At 43.1% G+C, this 17356-nt stretch overlaps 1 protein-coding gene across 1 annotated transcript in view; it reads left to right on the forward strand.

Annotated features, from left to right (window-relative positions):
• LOC135516071 (ankyrin repeat and BTB/POZ domain-containing protein 3-A-like) overlaps positions 1-17356 on the forward strand; it is a 166736-nt gene that overhangs the window by 89497 nt on the left and 59883 nt on the right. The window contains exon 3 of the mRNA XM_064940076.1: positions 1149-1353. Within this exon, the coding sequence (XP_064796148.1) occupies positions 1149-1353 (205 nt within the window). The remainder of the gene's footprint in view (positions 1-1148; positions 1354-17356) is intronic.

Below are 17356 nucleotides of genomic sequence, written 5' to 3' on the forward strand. Positions count from 1 at the left end.
GCTGGATTAGTCTGCCTTGAATTAAAAATAAATCACAGACAGTGTCACCAGAAAAGCATCCCCACACACTTTACGATGGGAACCACACATCCAGAGATCATCCGTTCACCTACACTGCGTCTCACAAAGACACGGCGGTTGGTACCAAAAACAAACCTCATATTTGGACTCTTCAGACCAAAGGATATATTTTCACAAGTCTAATGTCCATTGCTCATGTGTCTTGGCCCAAACAGGTCTCTTCTTCTTATTGGTGTCCTTTAGTAGTGGTTTCTTTGCAGCAATTTGACCATGAAGGCCTGATTTCACGCAGTCGCCTCTGAACATGTCAGAGGCTTTTATTATTTTATTAATAGGCTTTTATTCTCTATTTTGGTTAGGCCAGCATGTGACTAGGGTGGGCATTCTAGTTTCTTTATTTCCATGTTTTGTATTTCTTTGTGTTTTGCCGGGTGTGGTTCTCAATCAGAGGCAGATGTCTATCGTTATCTCTGATTGGAAATCATACTTAGCCAGCCTTTTTTCCTTTTGCATTTGTGGGTACATGACTTTGTTAGTGGCATGATTGCCCAAGTTAAGCTTCACGGTCGTTTCATTGTTTTGTTGGCGACATTCATTTCAAATGAAGAGAAATGTATGCTCATCACGCTGCGCTTTGGTCCAGTCATTTCCAGGAGGAGCTGTTCTAGACATAATATGGACTTGGTCTTTTACCAAATTGGGCTATCTTCTGTATACCACCCCTACCTTGTCACAACAAATCTGATTGGCTCAAACACATTAATTAAGTAGAAATGAAATCCCACAAATTAAATTTTGACAAGGCACACCTGTTAGTTGAAATGCATCCAAGGTGACTACTTCATGAAGCTGGTTTAGAGAATGCCAAGAGTGTGAAAAACAGTCATAAAGGCATGGCTAAGGGTGGCTATTTGAAGAATCTCAAATATAAAATATATTTCGATTTGTTTAACACTTTTTTTGGTTACTACATTAATCCATATGTGTTATTTCATAGTTTGATGGTCTTCTCTATTATTCTACAATGTAGAAAACAGTGAAAATTAAGAAAAACCCTTGAATGAGTAGGTGTCCAAACTTTTGACTGCTACTGTACAAACCAAAAATCCCTTTTTTCCCCCTTGTAGGTGATTTGGTGTCACGGGCCATGCACCATCTCCAACCATTGCGCATTAAGAACCCTAGCAACGGCATGCCGGTTCACCAGAAGAGCGGCACGGTGCACTGGGAGCCTGAGGCACTCTACACTCTCTGCTACTTCATGCAATGTCCCCAGATAGAGTGGGAGAATCCCAACTTGGAGCCCTCCAAAGTCACCCTGCAGATCGAGAGGTGAGTCCAACCTTGCTCTAAAACATCAAAGAAGTGGCATTTTGTCATGCATAGGTGTAATAGGTGGCAGGGAAGTCAGGCGCAGGAGAGTCAAACTGAGTGTAAAATGTAGTCTTTTAATAAAGTTCCAAGAGTATGCTCCATAACAATAACTGTACAAACAAACCAAACATGGGTACAAGGACCCGACGCGCACCTATACAACAATCACACTATACTGACAATAAAACAATCTCTGACAAAGACATGAGGGGAAACAGAGCGTTAAATACACAACAGGTAATGAATGGGATTGAAAACAGGTGTGTGGGAAGACAAGACAAAACCAATGGAAAATGAAAAAAGGATCAATGATGGCTAGAAGACCGGTGACGTCGAACGCCGAGCACCGCCCGAACAAGGAGAGGCAACGACTTCGGTAGAAGTCGTGACACATTTATTTGAGGTGGCTAGTCATTTACTTACATACATACATTCGTGCTTGTTAAATATGGAGCAAAAGTGTGTAGCACTAGCAATGGAAAACAATGTAAATCTCACTTATTGGCTCCTTGGTTGCTCAGTTGGTAAGAACGTGGCACTACCCATAATACACTCTTAGATGTAAAGTTGCCTGGAAGAACTATTTGAGTTGCTACACCGGCGGAACCTTTCCAGTTGAAAAAGTTTCCTTGAGGACATCTGGTGTAAAGGTTCAAACCTGAACCTTTTTATGATGGTAGGGTTTCAATTTTGAACTTTCTAATAATATATTGTAGCTGTCAGATGTTGTTATTTTTGGTCACCCATCAGCAAAAATGTATTTCCTTTTTATCATGGTATGTTTGTACACTGCTAATTAAAATGTTCCTTGAGTATTGATGCATATTGCATATTCTAATACTAATATCATTGATTACATAGTTACAAATGGGTAACTATTCCAATATTTCTATAGGTTCAAGAGAAACTCATACACCTCTGTTAACCTCATTAAGTCTACAAAGCTGTCAATGTTTAAGATTTGATGACAACAGAACAAATGAACAGGAATGACATTTATGCCAACGGGTGGCCCCCCAAAAGTTATCTTAAAGCCACGCCTGACGAAGCTTCACCTCCACTCCAGGAACCCGTTGCTACATTAAAACATTAGAGGTTCCTCCAAGAACCCGTCAACTAACCAAAGGTTTAAATATGAACCATTGACGACATAGCATATTAGCCAGTATTACCTAGTGTTGCATTTTCAGTGTAACATTTCTAGTGTTAAGTGTAAAAGAACCCCAATATTGGTGTTTAATAATACGTGTTAAACAAAACCACCTCCATCAGTATCATATTTCCAAGCATGCTATATTGTAGGTAGATTTTTTTTCAAATTGTTTCAAAATCTTTCTTTTTGTTTTTCATTGATTCATTGATCTTAGGCTACTCAAATATAAATAACACAACTTTTCCTAACTAATCCAATCTGTTACTTGGACTTATTGCACCCGTTATTGAAATGGTTTAGGTAGAATCCTTTATAATGAGTCTCGACAGTCATTTTCAATTCAGGTTGTGTGTGAGTACACATTCCAACTGTTGGATATGAACTTTGGCCGAATTCCAATAGAAATTGCACATCACTTTGCAAGCCATCATAAAAGGACTTGCAGACTTGAAAACCTTGAGTTTCATGGTAAAACTAGTCCCTCAAAAAAGTATTGATGGGTCGTTCGCAAAATTGGGAGCCAGCTTGTTGAACGTTGGGAGCCAGCTCGCATATCAGAAGAGCTGAATCTATTTATATAGTTAGAAAAAAATAAGTTATGAATAATCAAAAGATTTAAAGAATATAGAATATAATTAACTAATTAAAATAATGAAAAAATGTAATAATATAGGCCTAAATGCTCAAGCCCACAGATATTCGTTATTAATCTCTGCTCAGACGAACAGCCTCACCTGTTGTTCCTGTCAATCAGACACACAGTGTCAACCAATGAAACAAAGATGAGTGAGGGAAGGCCGAGCCAACTCACTCAGTCACACACTTTACAGCCGAGGAGAGAGAGGAAGGACAGCTGTGAAATGAGTTGGAAGTACAGTAGCATTTGGATGCATTTTTAATGTAGACAATGTTAGAGCACAGTGTAGAATTTACCAAAACAAAATCTCATATAAAGCCTGTTCTATGCACAACCTACAACGGCATATGCGAACTGTGCACCCAACTGTGATGCTGGCTGTAGCCGCGCTTCGAGAAACTAGCAGGCCTGCTAGTGATAGTGGTGGAGACAGCACCTCCACACGTGGAGAAGTATCCACTCAGTCAAGTAGGGCTACTCCACAGTCTTCTATGGACCTGTGTATGCCAAAGTCTAGGTCTGTAGAAAAACAAGGACAAATTGATATTGTATTGGCTAAAATGATTGCAACCGATTTCCAGCCATTTTTGATTATGGAGGACAGAGGTTTTAGAAATCATAGCAATAGCCTAAATCCAAATATACACAATTCCAAGCAGGAAAACCCTTTCAAAATATCATATTCCACAACTGTACGAGATCACACAGGCTTCAGTGTGGAAAAGAGTTCAAAAAGCTACTGCAGTTTGCCTTACCACTGACTGCTGGACATCAAGGGTAACCACTTCTTACATGTCAGTTACAAGTCACTTCATTGAAGATTTTTCAATGTCTAGCTGTCTTCTGGACTGCTTTGAGTCCAGCGACAGACACACCTCAGAGAACTTGGCAGAGGAAGTGTTGAGAGTGGCCAGAGAGTGACAAGTAGATGGAAAAGTGGTCTGTTGTGTCAGCGACAATACAGCTAACATAACCAAAGCCATGAACATTTTAAAATGGATGCATCATCCATGTCTTGCCCACACAATCAAGCTGATTGTAAGAGATGCTCTGAAGGTGGTGAAGCCCACTGTGGACATAATCCTTCCACAGGAGCACAGCAGGTGCTGAAAAATTTAAGTCTACACAACGCCAGATCGGGATGCATTATTTTTCATAACAAACCAATGCATTTTTTATTTATTTTCTTTTTAAAGAAACAACCCAACTATAGTGGTTGCTCAACTAAAAGTTTTGCGATTATGCTGTGGGATTTAGAGGTAATTTGTGGTTTAGTACGGTACCCCGCGTGACTACTTCATGCTCCAGACCAGCGCAAGGGGGAGTTCGAGCATGATTATGCTTTTAATTCCCAAGGCACTACTGTGTCTCCAGAAACACACTTACTTGTTACTACTCATCAGTATTACTTACTAAAACTGTTGTTACACTAATGTTTTTATTCTAAGAGAAACTTAGACTACAATTAGTGTGGAAATGTTATGATTATTTTGCTCTTACTGTAGTACTGTAGTCGTGTTGTACAGCGCCTGAGTGGTGCAGTGGTCTAAGTCATCGCAGTGCAAACTACGTTGCTCCAGATGCTGGTTCAATACCCGTGCCCGGAGACCTATAGCATGTGTTTATTAGGCTATTGTGCAGTCTGACAAGTAAACATAGCCTACAGTACATACTATGGTAAAGTGCCTAATTCCTTACATAACAGAGAGCAGGCCATGTCCAGACTTTCTCGTTGACCTCAAGTACTCATTACCTCTGTCTTTAATGCTTTTTGGGTTGCATCAGTCATGGACAGAAACTTTTGAGACACAGTATTAATGATGAACACCCGGAGGTTCACTGGTAAGCCACATTTGCCTCAGGATCGATCCCAGTTGGTATTCTGTGTCCACTCATGGTATCTCTCTTCAGTTTAACATCCTTGGAATAGCAGAACAGCATAATGGTCTGGACGCCCCTCGCTGTGCTTGGTGAGCAATTGGTCAAATTCTGTTGTCAGAAGAGGAATGGAAATGTCAGGGTGAATCGACGACCTGACGAACCCGCCAGGTATGTTGACTCTGCCTGCCGGAGGTGGAGTTCCAGAGCTCACAGGTGTGCCTGGCATGTGTTGTGACTCCATCTCATTCCTTTCCCTCTTCAACGCGTCATTCTCTACCTGACTCTCCGCCAATGCCGTGTGACTCTCCGACAATGACGAGTGACTCTGCCAATACCGCCTGGCTCTGGACCAATGCATCAGCTGTCGCCCTTTCTGCTGGTCTGCCTTCAATGATTCGAACTCGGTCTTCAAAGTTGGAATCTGATCCATGTGCACCTTCATCAGATAAGCAGAATGATACCGCCCTGAGTCCCCATCGATTACAGTGGCCTATGATAGAAACGGTAGATCAATTAAGAATTAAAAGTGACTCCAACACACAAATGCTGCATACACATTTTAAGAATCTAGCAAAACGAACCACTTTCTTGGCAAGAATGCATTTGTTTCGGTGCAGCCCTTTGTCCACTCATCTCCATGGATGGTTGTCTGCGAGGTTGTTATGCTCTGCAAAAACACATTCTCATTTTTAGTACACAATTATTTATTTTTATTTAACCTTTTATTTAATTATCAATTTTTATTACACAGTATACCTACACAATTATTTTTAAGAAAATGCGTTGAAACAAAAATACCTTTTAGTTTTTGTGATCCTCTCAGCTCCAGCTCATTTTCAGGTCCTATGATGGTTACGGTCTTTACACTGGAACGGGTAGCTCCATAGAAATAAACTTACTTGATGAAAACAATGTCCATTTCGTCTGTTCTCCTTGGTCACATGGTCATTTTTTTTTGATAAACAGTTCATTTTTGAATGGTAACTGTGTTAAGGGTGGAGTTTGGGGTGGGGTGAGGAGAACTGGAAAAGTGTGACTTTCAGCTTAAGTATACAGCAGATCGCCGATTGTCCTCACTTTGATTACGCTGTAACAACATACTGTAGCCTCATTACCAGGATCCCTATTCATTTAAGTGAGCAGATTAGGACTTTCAGGAGGAAAGGAAAATCTAGTACAGCCAATACATTTTTTTAATCAATTAGTATATTTGAGTTTAACTACAATATTTGTTCTGTCTTTTCTGGTGAATTAAACTGAAATTTCAACCAACTTTCTATGGCTTGTTTAAAAAATAATGAGATTTGGAGATTTTGTTTTCAAATAACCTAAAGCGAGCGAGGAAAATGCCATTCCTGAACATGGTGCGAAACATTCTTACTAATTTGTAAATAGGCCAGTTTAGTATTTAGAATTATTTCTTTCTGTTTTTAGAGGGAGAGGAACCAAACACCGTTGCTTCATGGGTCTCCCGGTTGCAGCCGACACAGGTATCGAACCAGCATCTGTAGCAAGGGAATTTGCACTGTGATGCAGTATCTTAGACCGTTACACCACTCGGGAGGCCTCATCTGTAAAGTTTAACTCTTTTGGGATAGGGGGCAGCAGTTTCACTTTTGGATGAACAGCGTACCCAGAGTGAACTGCCTCCTACTCTATCCCCGATGCTAATATATATTATTATTAGTATTGGATAGAAAACACTCTAAAGTTTATAAAACTGTTTGAATGATATCTGTGAGTATAATAGAACTCATATGGCACGCGGAAACCTGAGAAAAATCCAACCAGGAGGTGGGAAATTTGAGGTATGTAGTTTTTCAAAGCTTGGCCTACCGAAAACACAGTGTCTATGGAGTAAAGTTGCACTTCCTACGGCTTCCACTAGATGTCAACCGTCTTTAGAAACTTGTTTCAGGCTTCTGCTATAAAGGAGGGGCTCATGAGACCTGTTTGAGTCAGTGGTCTGGCAGAGTGTCTCGGGCTCGTGACGCGCGCTCATGACAGAGTTAGCTCCCGTTCCAGTGCTTTTCTTCAGACATAGGAATTCTTCAGTTGGAACATTATTGATGTTTTATGTTAACATCCTAACGATTGATTCCATACATCGTTTGACTTGTTTCTACGACCTGTAACGGAACTTTTCAAGTTTTTGTCTGGACGAAGTGCTCGCGCCTCATGAAGATGGATTACTGGGCTGAACACGCTAACAACAACTGGCTATTTGGACATAAACTATGTACTTTATGGAACAAATCAGTTATTTATTGTCGAACTGTGATTCCTGGGAGTGCCTTCTGATGAAGATCATTAAAGGTAAGTGAATATTTATAGTGTTATTTCTCATTTCTGTTGACTCCAAAATGGCGGATATTTCTCTGGATGGATTGCGCTCTGAGCGCCGTTCTCAGATTATGCTTTTTCCGAAATGTTTTTTTGAAATCTGACACAGCGGTTGCATTAAATTCTTAAAGTATAGGGGGCAGCATTTTCACTTTTGGATTAATAGCGTGCCCAATTTCAACTTCCTGCTACTCATGCCAAGAGGATAAGATATGCATATTATTAGTAGATTTGGATGGAAAACACTCTGAAGTTTCTAAAACGGTTTGAATCATGTCTGTGAGTATAACATACGTTATGTAGCAGGCAAAACCCAGAGGACTAACCATTCAGATTTTTTTTTTTTAGGTCTCTGTCTGTTCAATGAATTCTCATGGGGAAACAATATTTTTAGGCACTTGTTTGGAGTTCCTACTGCTTCCACTGGATATCACCAGTCTTTGGAATTTGGTTGAGGTTATTACTTTGTGCAATGAAGAAGTACGGCCATCCTGGAAAAGGGTAACACTGTTGAGAGTTGGCCAAGACTTGAAAAGTAGTGTTAGGTTCCTCTCATCCTCTATTGATTAACGTTAAAAAATACCTAAAGTTGTATTACAAAAGTATTTTGAAATGTTTTGGCAAAGTTTTAGGCAACTTTTTATTTTTATTTTTTAGTGACTTTGCGCAAATTGGAAGCTGTTTTTTTTCTGGATCAAACGCGCCAAATACATTTTGGATATATATGGACGGAATTAATCGAACAAAAGGACCATTTGTGATGTTTATGGGACATTTTGGAATGCCAACAAAAGAAGCTCGTCAAAGGTAAGGCATGTTTTATATTTTATTTCTCCGTTTTGTGTAGCGCCTGAACACCTAGCATCAAAGTAGCTTGGTCACGAAGATCAGAAAAGCAAATAAAAAAAAAAAAGCAAATAAAATGAATCACTTACCTTTGATGATCTTCGGATGTTTTCACTCACAAATGTTCCTTTTGTTCCATAAAGATTATTTTTATATCCAAAATACCTCCATTTGTTTGGCGCGTTATGTTCAGAAATCCATAGGCTCGAACCGTCACGACATTGCAGACGAAAATTCCAAATAGTATCCGTAATGTCCACAGAAACATGTCAAATGTTTTTAGAATCAATCCTCAGGTTGTTTTAAAATATATAATCGATAATATATCAACCGGGACAAACGCTTTTTCAATCGGAGAGGGAGAGACAATGGCTGCACTACTCTGTTGCGCAAGCAAAACTCATGCGAATACCCAGCTATCCACTGACACAATGTTTTCTTTCTTGCTCATTATTCAAAATAAAAGCCTGAAACTATGTCTAAAGACTGTTGACACCTTGAGGAAGTGATAGGAAAATGAATCTGGTTGATATCCCTTTAAATGGAGCGAAGGAAGGCAATGGAACATGGAGCTTTCAAAATAGAAGCCACTTCCTGGTTTGATTTTCCTCAGCTTTTGCCTGCAATATCTGTTCTGTTATACTTACAGGCAAAATTTTAACAGTTTTGGAAACTTTGGAGTTTTCTATCCTAATCTGACAATTATATGCATATTCTAGTTTCTGGGCCTGAGAATTAGGCAGTTTCAGATGGGTACGTTTTTCATCCCAAAAAAATCTAAATACTGCCCCCTACACTAAACAAATTAATGCAACCGCTGTGTCAGATTTCAAAAAACTTTTACGGAAAAAGCATAATCTGAGAACTGCGCTCCGAACCCAAAACAGCCAGAGGAATAGCCGCCATTTTGGAATCAACAAAGTTAGAAACAACACCATAAATATTCACTCACCTTTGATGATCTTCATCAGAAGGCACTCCCAGGAATCTCAGTTCGACAAAAAAAGACTAATTTGTTCCATAAAGTTCCATCATTTACAGTGTGGCAATAAAGTATGTAGTCAGTCAGCAATTGTGCATGTTCTCCCACTTAAAAAGATGAGAGAGGCCTGTAATTTTCATCATAGGTACACTTCAACTATGACAGACAAAATGAGAAAAAAAATCCAGAAAATCACATTGTGGGATTTTTTATGAATTTATTTGCAAATTATGGTGGAAAATAAGTATTTGGTCACCTACAAACAAGCAAGATTTCCAAAGAAGGGCCAGAAGTATCTCCGGATCTGGGAGAATTGTCATCAACCACGCTAATTAGCATAGCGCAACGGTCAAAAAATATTACTAGAAAATATTCACATTCATGAAATCACAAGTGAAATATAGTGAAACACAGCTTAGCCTTTTGTTAATCACCCTGTCATCTCAGATTTTGAAATGTTGCTTTACAGCCAAAGCAAGACAAGCATTTGTGTAAGTTTATCGATAGCCTAGTATAGCATTATGTACAGCTAGCAGCAGGAAGCTTGGTCACGAAAATCAGAAAAGCAATCAAATTGACCGTTTACCGTTTGGATGTTTTCACTCACGAGACTCCCAGTTAGATGGCAAATGTTCCTTTTGTTCCATAAAGATAATTTTTATACCCAAAATACCTCAGTTTGTTGGTTACGTTATGTTGAGAAATCCGATCACGACAACGGTGAAAACATTCCAAATTAGCTCCATAATATTGACAGAAACATGGAAAACGTTTTTTATAATCAATCCTCAAGGTGTTTCAAATATCTATTCGATAATATATCAACCGGGACAATTGGCTTTTCAGTAGGAGCGAGAGGAAAAATGACTACCTCTGTCTTCTACGCAAGAATCACTCTGAGAGCCCTCAGCTGGCCAGTTACGGAATGTAGTCGTTTACGCTCATTCTTCAAAATAAAGGCGTGAAACTACGTCAGAATGCTGTCGACACCTTGGGGAATACGTAGAAAAAGGAATCTGGTTGATATGCCTTTCATTGGCCAATAGGGGTGCATAGGAACACAACGGTTTCAAAACATTAGTCACTTCCTGATTGGATTTTTCTTAGGCTTTTGCCTGCAATATCAGTTCTGTTATACTCAGACAACATTTTGACAGTTTTGGAAACTTTAGAGTCTTTTCTATCCTAAGCTGTCAATTATATGCATATTCTAGCATCTGGTCCTGAGAAATAGGCGGTTTACTTTGGGAACGTTATTTTTCCAAAAATAAAAATAGTGCCCCCTAGTTTCAAGAGCTTAAATAAAGAATAATTATTATGTGTGTGACGTAAGGATGAAACCTGTATAAAAGTGTCTGCCAAGGCTGGAAAGTCAGTTGCTTCATGAACCAGCTCGGCTTATATTATTTTGTATTAAAGTCTATTTGAGCTCACAGACTCCGGTATTTGGGAAAAATTATTAACTGAATATTACCACGAGAGCCTCTCGGTGTATGCATGCAGTGTACCCAAGTGGCGTCGATAACAACTGCTTGCACGTGCCTTAACACTACACTATGTCTCCCTGTTATGGCTTTTGCGCAATCAGTACACATCTTGACCATGCATTTGATGTCACAAAGCTGTCCAGTACTTTAAAAATATCCTCTCCTGTTTTCCAGTGGTTTGCAGAAGAGGATGTCTTTTCTTAATTGACCCGCCATAAACATAACGGTCATCTACCAGGAGCTGTGCCATGTCCGCAAAGCTTGCTGTCTTGATCATAATATATGCTCAGAGTATCATTGTCATTTGATCACTCTGATCACAAATCAAATCAGTTATTTTATCAAGACCAGTTTCAAGGTTTACACAGACTCCAATTTTTCAAGAATTGACGGAATATGCCATTTCCGCACAGAAATGGCTCCTCTATGCTGTTAAAGGTTACTTCAATCACAATCTGCCAAGAAACCTCCCATTTGATATATTCATATTTCACAATTTCTGAGACGTATCTGTTAAATACACCCATCTGTTGCTTCATATCTCTCTCTCTCTCTCTCTCTCTCTTTCTCCTCAGTTCCAATATGTGATCCTCTATGGTCACATTTTGTGGGTGCTGATGAAATCCTCTCATTACGTTTGCTGTTGTATGTTAAAGATAAACAACATTTATTTCTAAACTGTGGAGGGTGATGTTTATCCAAAAGGTATATGTGTTATACTACGCGGCAACTTTTCCAGTGTTGTATCAACACTAAACAGTGTTCAATTTAACACTAGTGCATTATCTATAGGAGTCCACACTTTTCAGTGTTAAAGTAACATTGTGCTTAGTGCTGATGCTGTTAAACTTTATCAGTGTTAGGTAATGTACACTTTAAGTGTTACACCATTTTGTTACGTAACAGCCTTATTCAGACAAAAACGGAAAAGTGATGCGTGCATCTGTATTCACCCCCTTTCCTATGAAGTCACATAATTAGTTAGGTAGACTTTAAGTGTCACATGATCTCAGTATATATACACCTGTTCTGAAAGGCCCCAGAGTCTGCAACACCACTATGCAAGGGACACCACCAAGCAAGCGGCAGCATGAAGACCAAGGAGCTCTCCAAACAGGTCAGGGACAAAGTCGTGGAGAAGTACAGTGTCACGCCCTGGTCGAAGTATATTGTGTTTGTCTGCATTTATTTGGTCAGGCCAGGGTGTGACATGGGTTTTTTGTGATGTGTTTTGTCTTGGGGGTGTATAGCATAGTCTATGGCTGCCTGAGGCGGTTCTCAATCAGAGTCAGGTGATTATCGTTGTCTCTGATTGGGAACCATATTTAGGCAGCCATATTCTTTGTGTGTTTCGTGGGTGATTGTCCTTAGTGTCCTTGTTCCTGTCTCTGTGTTAGTTTACACAAGCATAGGCTGTTTCGGTTTTCGTTACGTTCATTACGTTCTTTGTTTTGTAGTATTTGTATTTGATTCGTGTTTACGTTTGTTCATTAAACATGGATCGCAATCTACACGCTGCATTTTGGTCCGACTCTCTTTCACCGCATGAAGACCGTTACAGAATCACCCACCACAAACGGACCAAGCAGCGTGTCAACAGGCAGGAGCCACAGGAGAAGCAACAAAGGCAGCAACAGCGGCGCAATGAGGATTGGACATGGGACGATATATTGGATGGCAAGGGTTGCTACACATGGGAGGAGATCCTGGCGGGAAGGGATCGCCTCCCATGGGAACAGGTGGAGGCACTTAGAGGAGCTGAGGCAGCCGGAGAGAGGAGCCGGCATTATGAGGGAACACGGTTGGCAAAGGAAGCCCGAGAGTCAACCACAAAAATGTCTTGGGGGAAGGCTCACAGGGAGTATGGATACGCCAGGTAGGAGACCTGCGCAAACTTTCTGTGCTTACTGGGGGGCTAAAGAGACCGGGCAGGCACCGTGTTATGCTGTGGAGCGCACGGTGTCTCCAGTGCGGGTGCATAGCCCGGTGTGGTATATACCAGCTCCTCGTATTGGCCGGGCGAGAGTGGGCATCGAGCCAGGTAAAGTTGGGCAGGCTCGGTGCTCAAGAGCTCCAGTGCGCCTGCACGGTCCGGTCTACCCAGTACTACCTCCACACCCCAGCCCTCCGGTGGCAGCTCCCCGCACCAGGCTTCCTGTGCGTGTCCTCGGCCCAGTACCACCAGTGCCAGCACCACGCATCAGACCTACTGTGCGCCTCGACTCTCCAGCGCTGCCGGAGTCTCCCGTCTGTTTAGCGCAGCCAGAGCCTTCCTCCTCTCCTGCGCTGCCGGAGCCTGCCGCCTGTTCAGCGCTACCGGAGCCTTTCTCCTCTCCAGCGCTGCCGGAGTCTCCCGCCTGTTTAGCGCAGCCAGAGCCTTCCTCCTCTCCTGCGCTGCTGGACTCTCCCGCCTGTTTAGCGCAGCCCGAGCTGTCAGTCTGCATGGAGCAGCCAGAGCTGTCAGTCTGCATGGAGCAGCCAGAGCTGTCAGTCTACATGGAGCAGCCAGAGCTGTCAGTCTACATGGAGCAGCCCGGGCTGTCAGTATACATGGAGCAGCCAGAGCAGTCAGTCTACAAGGAGCAGCCAGAGCTGTCAGTCTGCATGGAGCAGCCGGAGCTGCCAGTCTGCATGGAGCTGTCAGTCTGCAAGGAGCTGCCAGTCTACAAGGAGCTGTCAGTCTGCAAGGAGGTGCCAGTCTGCATGAAGCAGCCAGAGCTGCCAGTCTGCAAGAGCTGCCAGTCTGCAAGGAGCTGCCAGTCTGCAAGGAGCTGCCAGTCTGCAAGGAGCTGCCAGTCTGCACGGAGCCGCCAGAGCTGCCAGTTTGTAAGAAGTCGCCAGAGCTGTCAGCCTACATGGAGCAGCCAGAGCCGCCAGTCAGTGTGGAACAGCCAGAGCCGCCAGTCAGCATGGAGCAGCCAGATCCGTCAGTCTGCCAGGATCCGTCAGTCAGTCAGACTCTTCCAGATCCGCCAGTCAGCCAGACTCTTCCAGATCCGCCAGTCAGCCAGACTCTTCCAGATCCGCCAGTCAGCCAGAGTCTTCCAGATCCGCCAGTCAGCCAGACACTTCCAGACCCGCCAGTCAGCCAGACTCTTCCAGATCCGCCAGTCAGCCAGAGTCTTCCAGATCTGCCAGTCAGCCAGACTCTTCCAGATCTGCCAGTCAGCCAGACTCTTCCAGATCTGCTAGTCAACCAGACTCTTCCAGATATGCCAGTCAACCAGACTCTTCCAGATCCGCCAGTCAACCAGACTCTTCCAGATCCGCCAGCCAGCCAGGATCTGCCGGCGCCAACTACCTGCCTGAGCTTCCTCTCAGTGCTGAGCTTCCTCTCAGTGCTGGGCTTCCTCTCAGTGCTGGGCTTCCTCTCAGTGCTGGGCTTCCTCTCAGTCCCGAGCTTCCCCTCAGTGCTGAGCTGCCCCAGTCAGTCCCGAGCTGCCCCTCAGTCCCGAGCTGCCCCTGCCCCAGTCCCGAGCTCAGTCCCCTGCCCCTCTGTCCCGAGCTGCCCCTCTGTCCCGAGCTGCCCCTCTGTCCCGAGCTGCCCCTCTGTCCCGAGTTGCCCCTCTGTCCCGAGCTGCCCCTCTGTCCCGAGCTGCCCCTCAGTCCCGAGCTGACCCTCAGTCCAGTGGGGTTCTGGGTGAGGACTACTAGGCCATGGTCGGCGGCGAAGGTGGACTATCCTAGGACGCGAGGAGGGGGGACTAAGACATTTATAAAGTGGGTTCCACGTCCCGTGCCGGAGCCGGGGCCGCCACCATGGACAGACGCCCACCCGGACCCTCCCCATTGTTTTGATGTGCGTCCGGGAGTCCGCACCTTAGGGGGGGGGATTCTGTCACGCCCTGGTCGAAATATATTATGCTTATTCTTCATTTATTCGGTCAGGCCAGGGTGTGACATGGGTTATTGTGGTGTGTTTTTGTCTTGGGGTTTTGTGGGATGTCTAGCGTTAGTCTATGGCTGCCTGAGGCGGTTCTCAATCAGAGTCAGGTGATTATCGCTGTCTCTGATTGGGAACCATATTTAGGCAGCCATATTCTTTGTGTGTTTCGTGGGTGATTGTCCTTAGTGTCCTTGTTCCTGTCTCTGTGTTAGTTTACACAAGTATAGGCTGTTTCGGTTTCGTTACGTTCATTACGTTCTTTGTTTTGTAGTATTTGTATTTGATTCGTGTTTACGTTTGTTCATTAAACATGGATCGCAATCTACACGCTGCATTTTGGTCCGACTCTCTTTCCCCGCATGAAGACCGTTACAGTAACAGAATGTATTCTCGGAGCGCGCTGCCACGTTACCTTGAGCAACAGTTTAAATACAATAACATGACGTCATTTCATTACTCCTAAAATGAATCTCCTCCTCCAGACCGGGTCAAAGGGAACTTTATAGGTTCATTCTGAGTTCATTCTGACCCCCTAGCACATACACAGGACACTCAACACAACTGAATTAACTTTTGACCCCTCAACATTATCGATCACCACTTAGCTGACAGTTCTAATTAACAGAACCTAGGAATGCACTCACTGTCTTATCAAAAACACCCCAGAGCTAAGTTTCATCGGTTCGACCATAGGTTAACTACCTTATCTGTTTACTTAATCCACTATCCATTTCTTTCTTCCTAGTTGGAATGGTGTTCATTAACTTTAAATACTCCTTGTTCGCTGCCTCTTAACTGCTTGAGAAACTGCTTTGACGGTCTGCCGCAGAGCCTGTCCATGGATTCCAAGTTCTTTCAGCAACCTGATGGTGGAAGAAGCCATGAATCCTCTGCATCCCACTTCAACTGGCCAGACTTTTGCATTCCAGCCACGCTGAGTTGCATCTGTTTCCAACTCTGTGTAACGCAGTTTCTTACGCTCGTAGGCCTCTTCAACAGAGTTTTCCCACGGGACTGTGAGCTCTATGATGTACGCAGCCTTTCGTGAAGGGGACCAGAGTACCATGTCTGGCCTAAGGTTGGTAGAAGCAATCTCAGGTGGAAAAATTAGTTGCTGGCCAATATCGACAAGCATCTTCCAGTCCCGGGCCATGGCTAGGTGTCCAGATTCTGGCTTCGTAGGAGGATACTTGGGCCTTTTCTGTCCCTCCCGGATGAATGTTGTTTTAACGGGATTGCTTGTTTTTGGAGGTAATGAATTGGTTGCACTCCTCTTGGTCTCAAGTGCTGGCTGCAGCCAGGCCTTGTGAGAGGCTGGTCTTGCAACCTGTCATTATATGCCTGAGAGTCGCTGGAGCTGGGCAGAGGGGGCAGGTCGAGTCCTCGCCATACCATTGATGTAGATTTTTTGGTGATGGAAACACATCATAAACAGCTCTTATGATGAAGCTGATGTTGCTTGCTACCATTTGCCAAAGCTCACTCCAGTTGATCTTTCTCCTCTCCAGGCCTTCCCACCGCGTCCATTGCCCTTGTTTAGCAAGAGAGACAGCCTTTGCACTTCTTGCAGTCTCCTCCTGTCTACGTACCTCCTCGACCACCAGCTTCCTGCGTTCAGATGTTGTTGCCTTATGGAACGCTAGTTCTTGGTGTCTCAGGGCTGATGTTGCTTGCTGCACAGCCTTGGATGATGTCCATTTCCGTCCAGTTTGTAGGGGAGGTGCAACCTTGCTAATGGTCTGGACTTTGGAGTCCTTCAATGTCATCTGAAGTCTTACTTTAGAGCACTTGTACTCCTCAGACAGGAGGAGACTGCAAGAAGTGCAAAGGCTGTCTCTGGTAGCCTTTCTCTATCTATACTTTCTCTATCACTTACAAACAGTCATTGGTGGTAACTACAATTCACGCGAAAAGGCAAGGCACACTGGAAAATTCAATTGGAGGCGTGGCTTGGAGGCGTGGCATTTTTCCTATTTTGTTGCCTTACAACCTGGAATTAAAATAGATTTTTTTTGGGGGGGGGGGGTTGTATTATTTGATTTACACAACAGGCCTACCACTTTGAAGATGCAAAATATTTTTTTATTGTTCAACAAATGAGAAAGAAGACCAAACAAATTGAAAACTTGAGTGTGCATAACTTGTCACACCCCCTTTATAAAGCCACCTTTTGCTGCAATTACAGCTGCAAGTCTCCTGGGGTATGTCTCTATAAGCTTGGCACATCAAGCCACTGCTATTTTTGTCCATTCTTCAAGGTGAAACTGCTCCAGCTCCTTTACGTTGGATGGGTTCTGCTGGTGTACAGCAATCTTTAAGTCATACCACAGATTCTCAATTGGATTGAGGTCTGGGCTTTGACTAGGCCATTCCAAGACATTTAAATGTTTCCCCTTAAAACCTTTTAAGGATATTGTGCAGCATTTCCACTTTTGGATAAATTGTGTGCACAATTTCAACTTCATGCTACTCATGCCAGAAATATGTTATATGCATATGTTAGTAGGTGTGGATAGAAAACACTGAAATTTCTAAAACTGGTTCAATCATGTTTGTGACTATAACAGAACTTATGTAGCAGGCAAAATCGTGAGGAAAAACTGTTCCGAATTATTATTTTTTTTTTCCTCTGTCTGTTCCCTCAGTTGTCTTTGCCAAGGGAAATTAGATAGCGCCCATTTTACAGTTCCTACGACTTCCACAGGATGTCACCAGTCTTTGGAATTGGGTTGAAGTTAATCATTGG

This window comes from Oncorhynchus masou, chromosome 27 (genome assembly GCF_036934945.1).
Source record: "Oncorhynchus masou masou isolate Uvic2021 chromosome 27, UVic_Omas_1.1, whole genome shotgun sequence".
Classification (NCBI taxonomy): domain Eukaryota; kingdom Metazoa; phylum Chordata; class Actinopteri; order Salmoniformes; family Salmonidae; genus Oncorhynchus; species Oncorhynchus masou.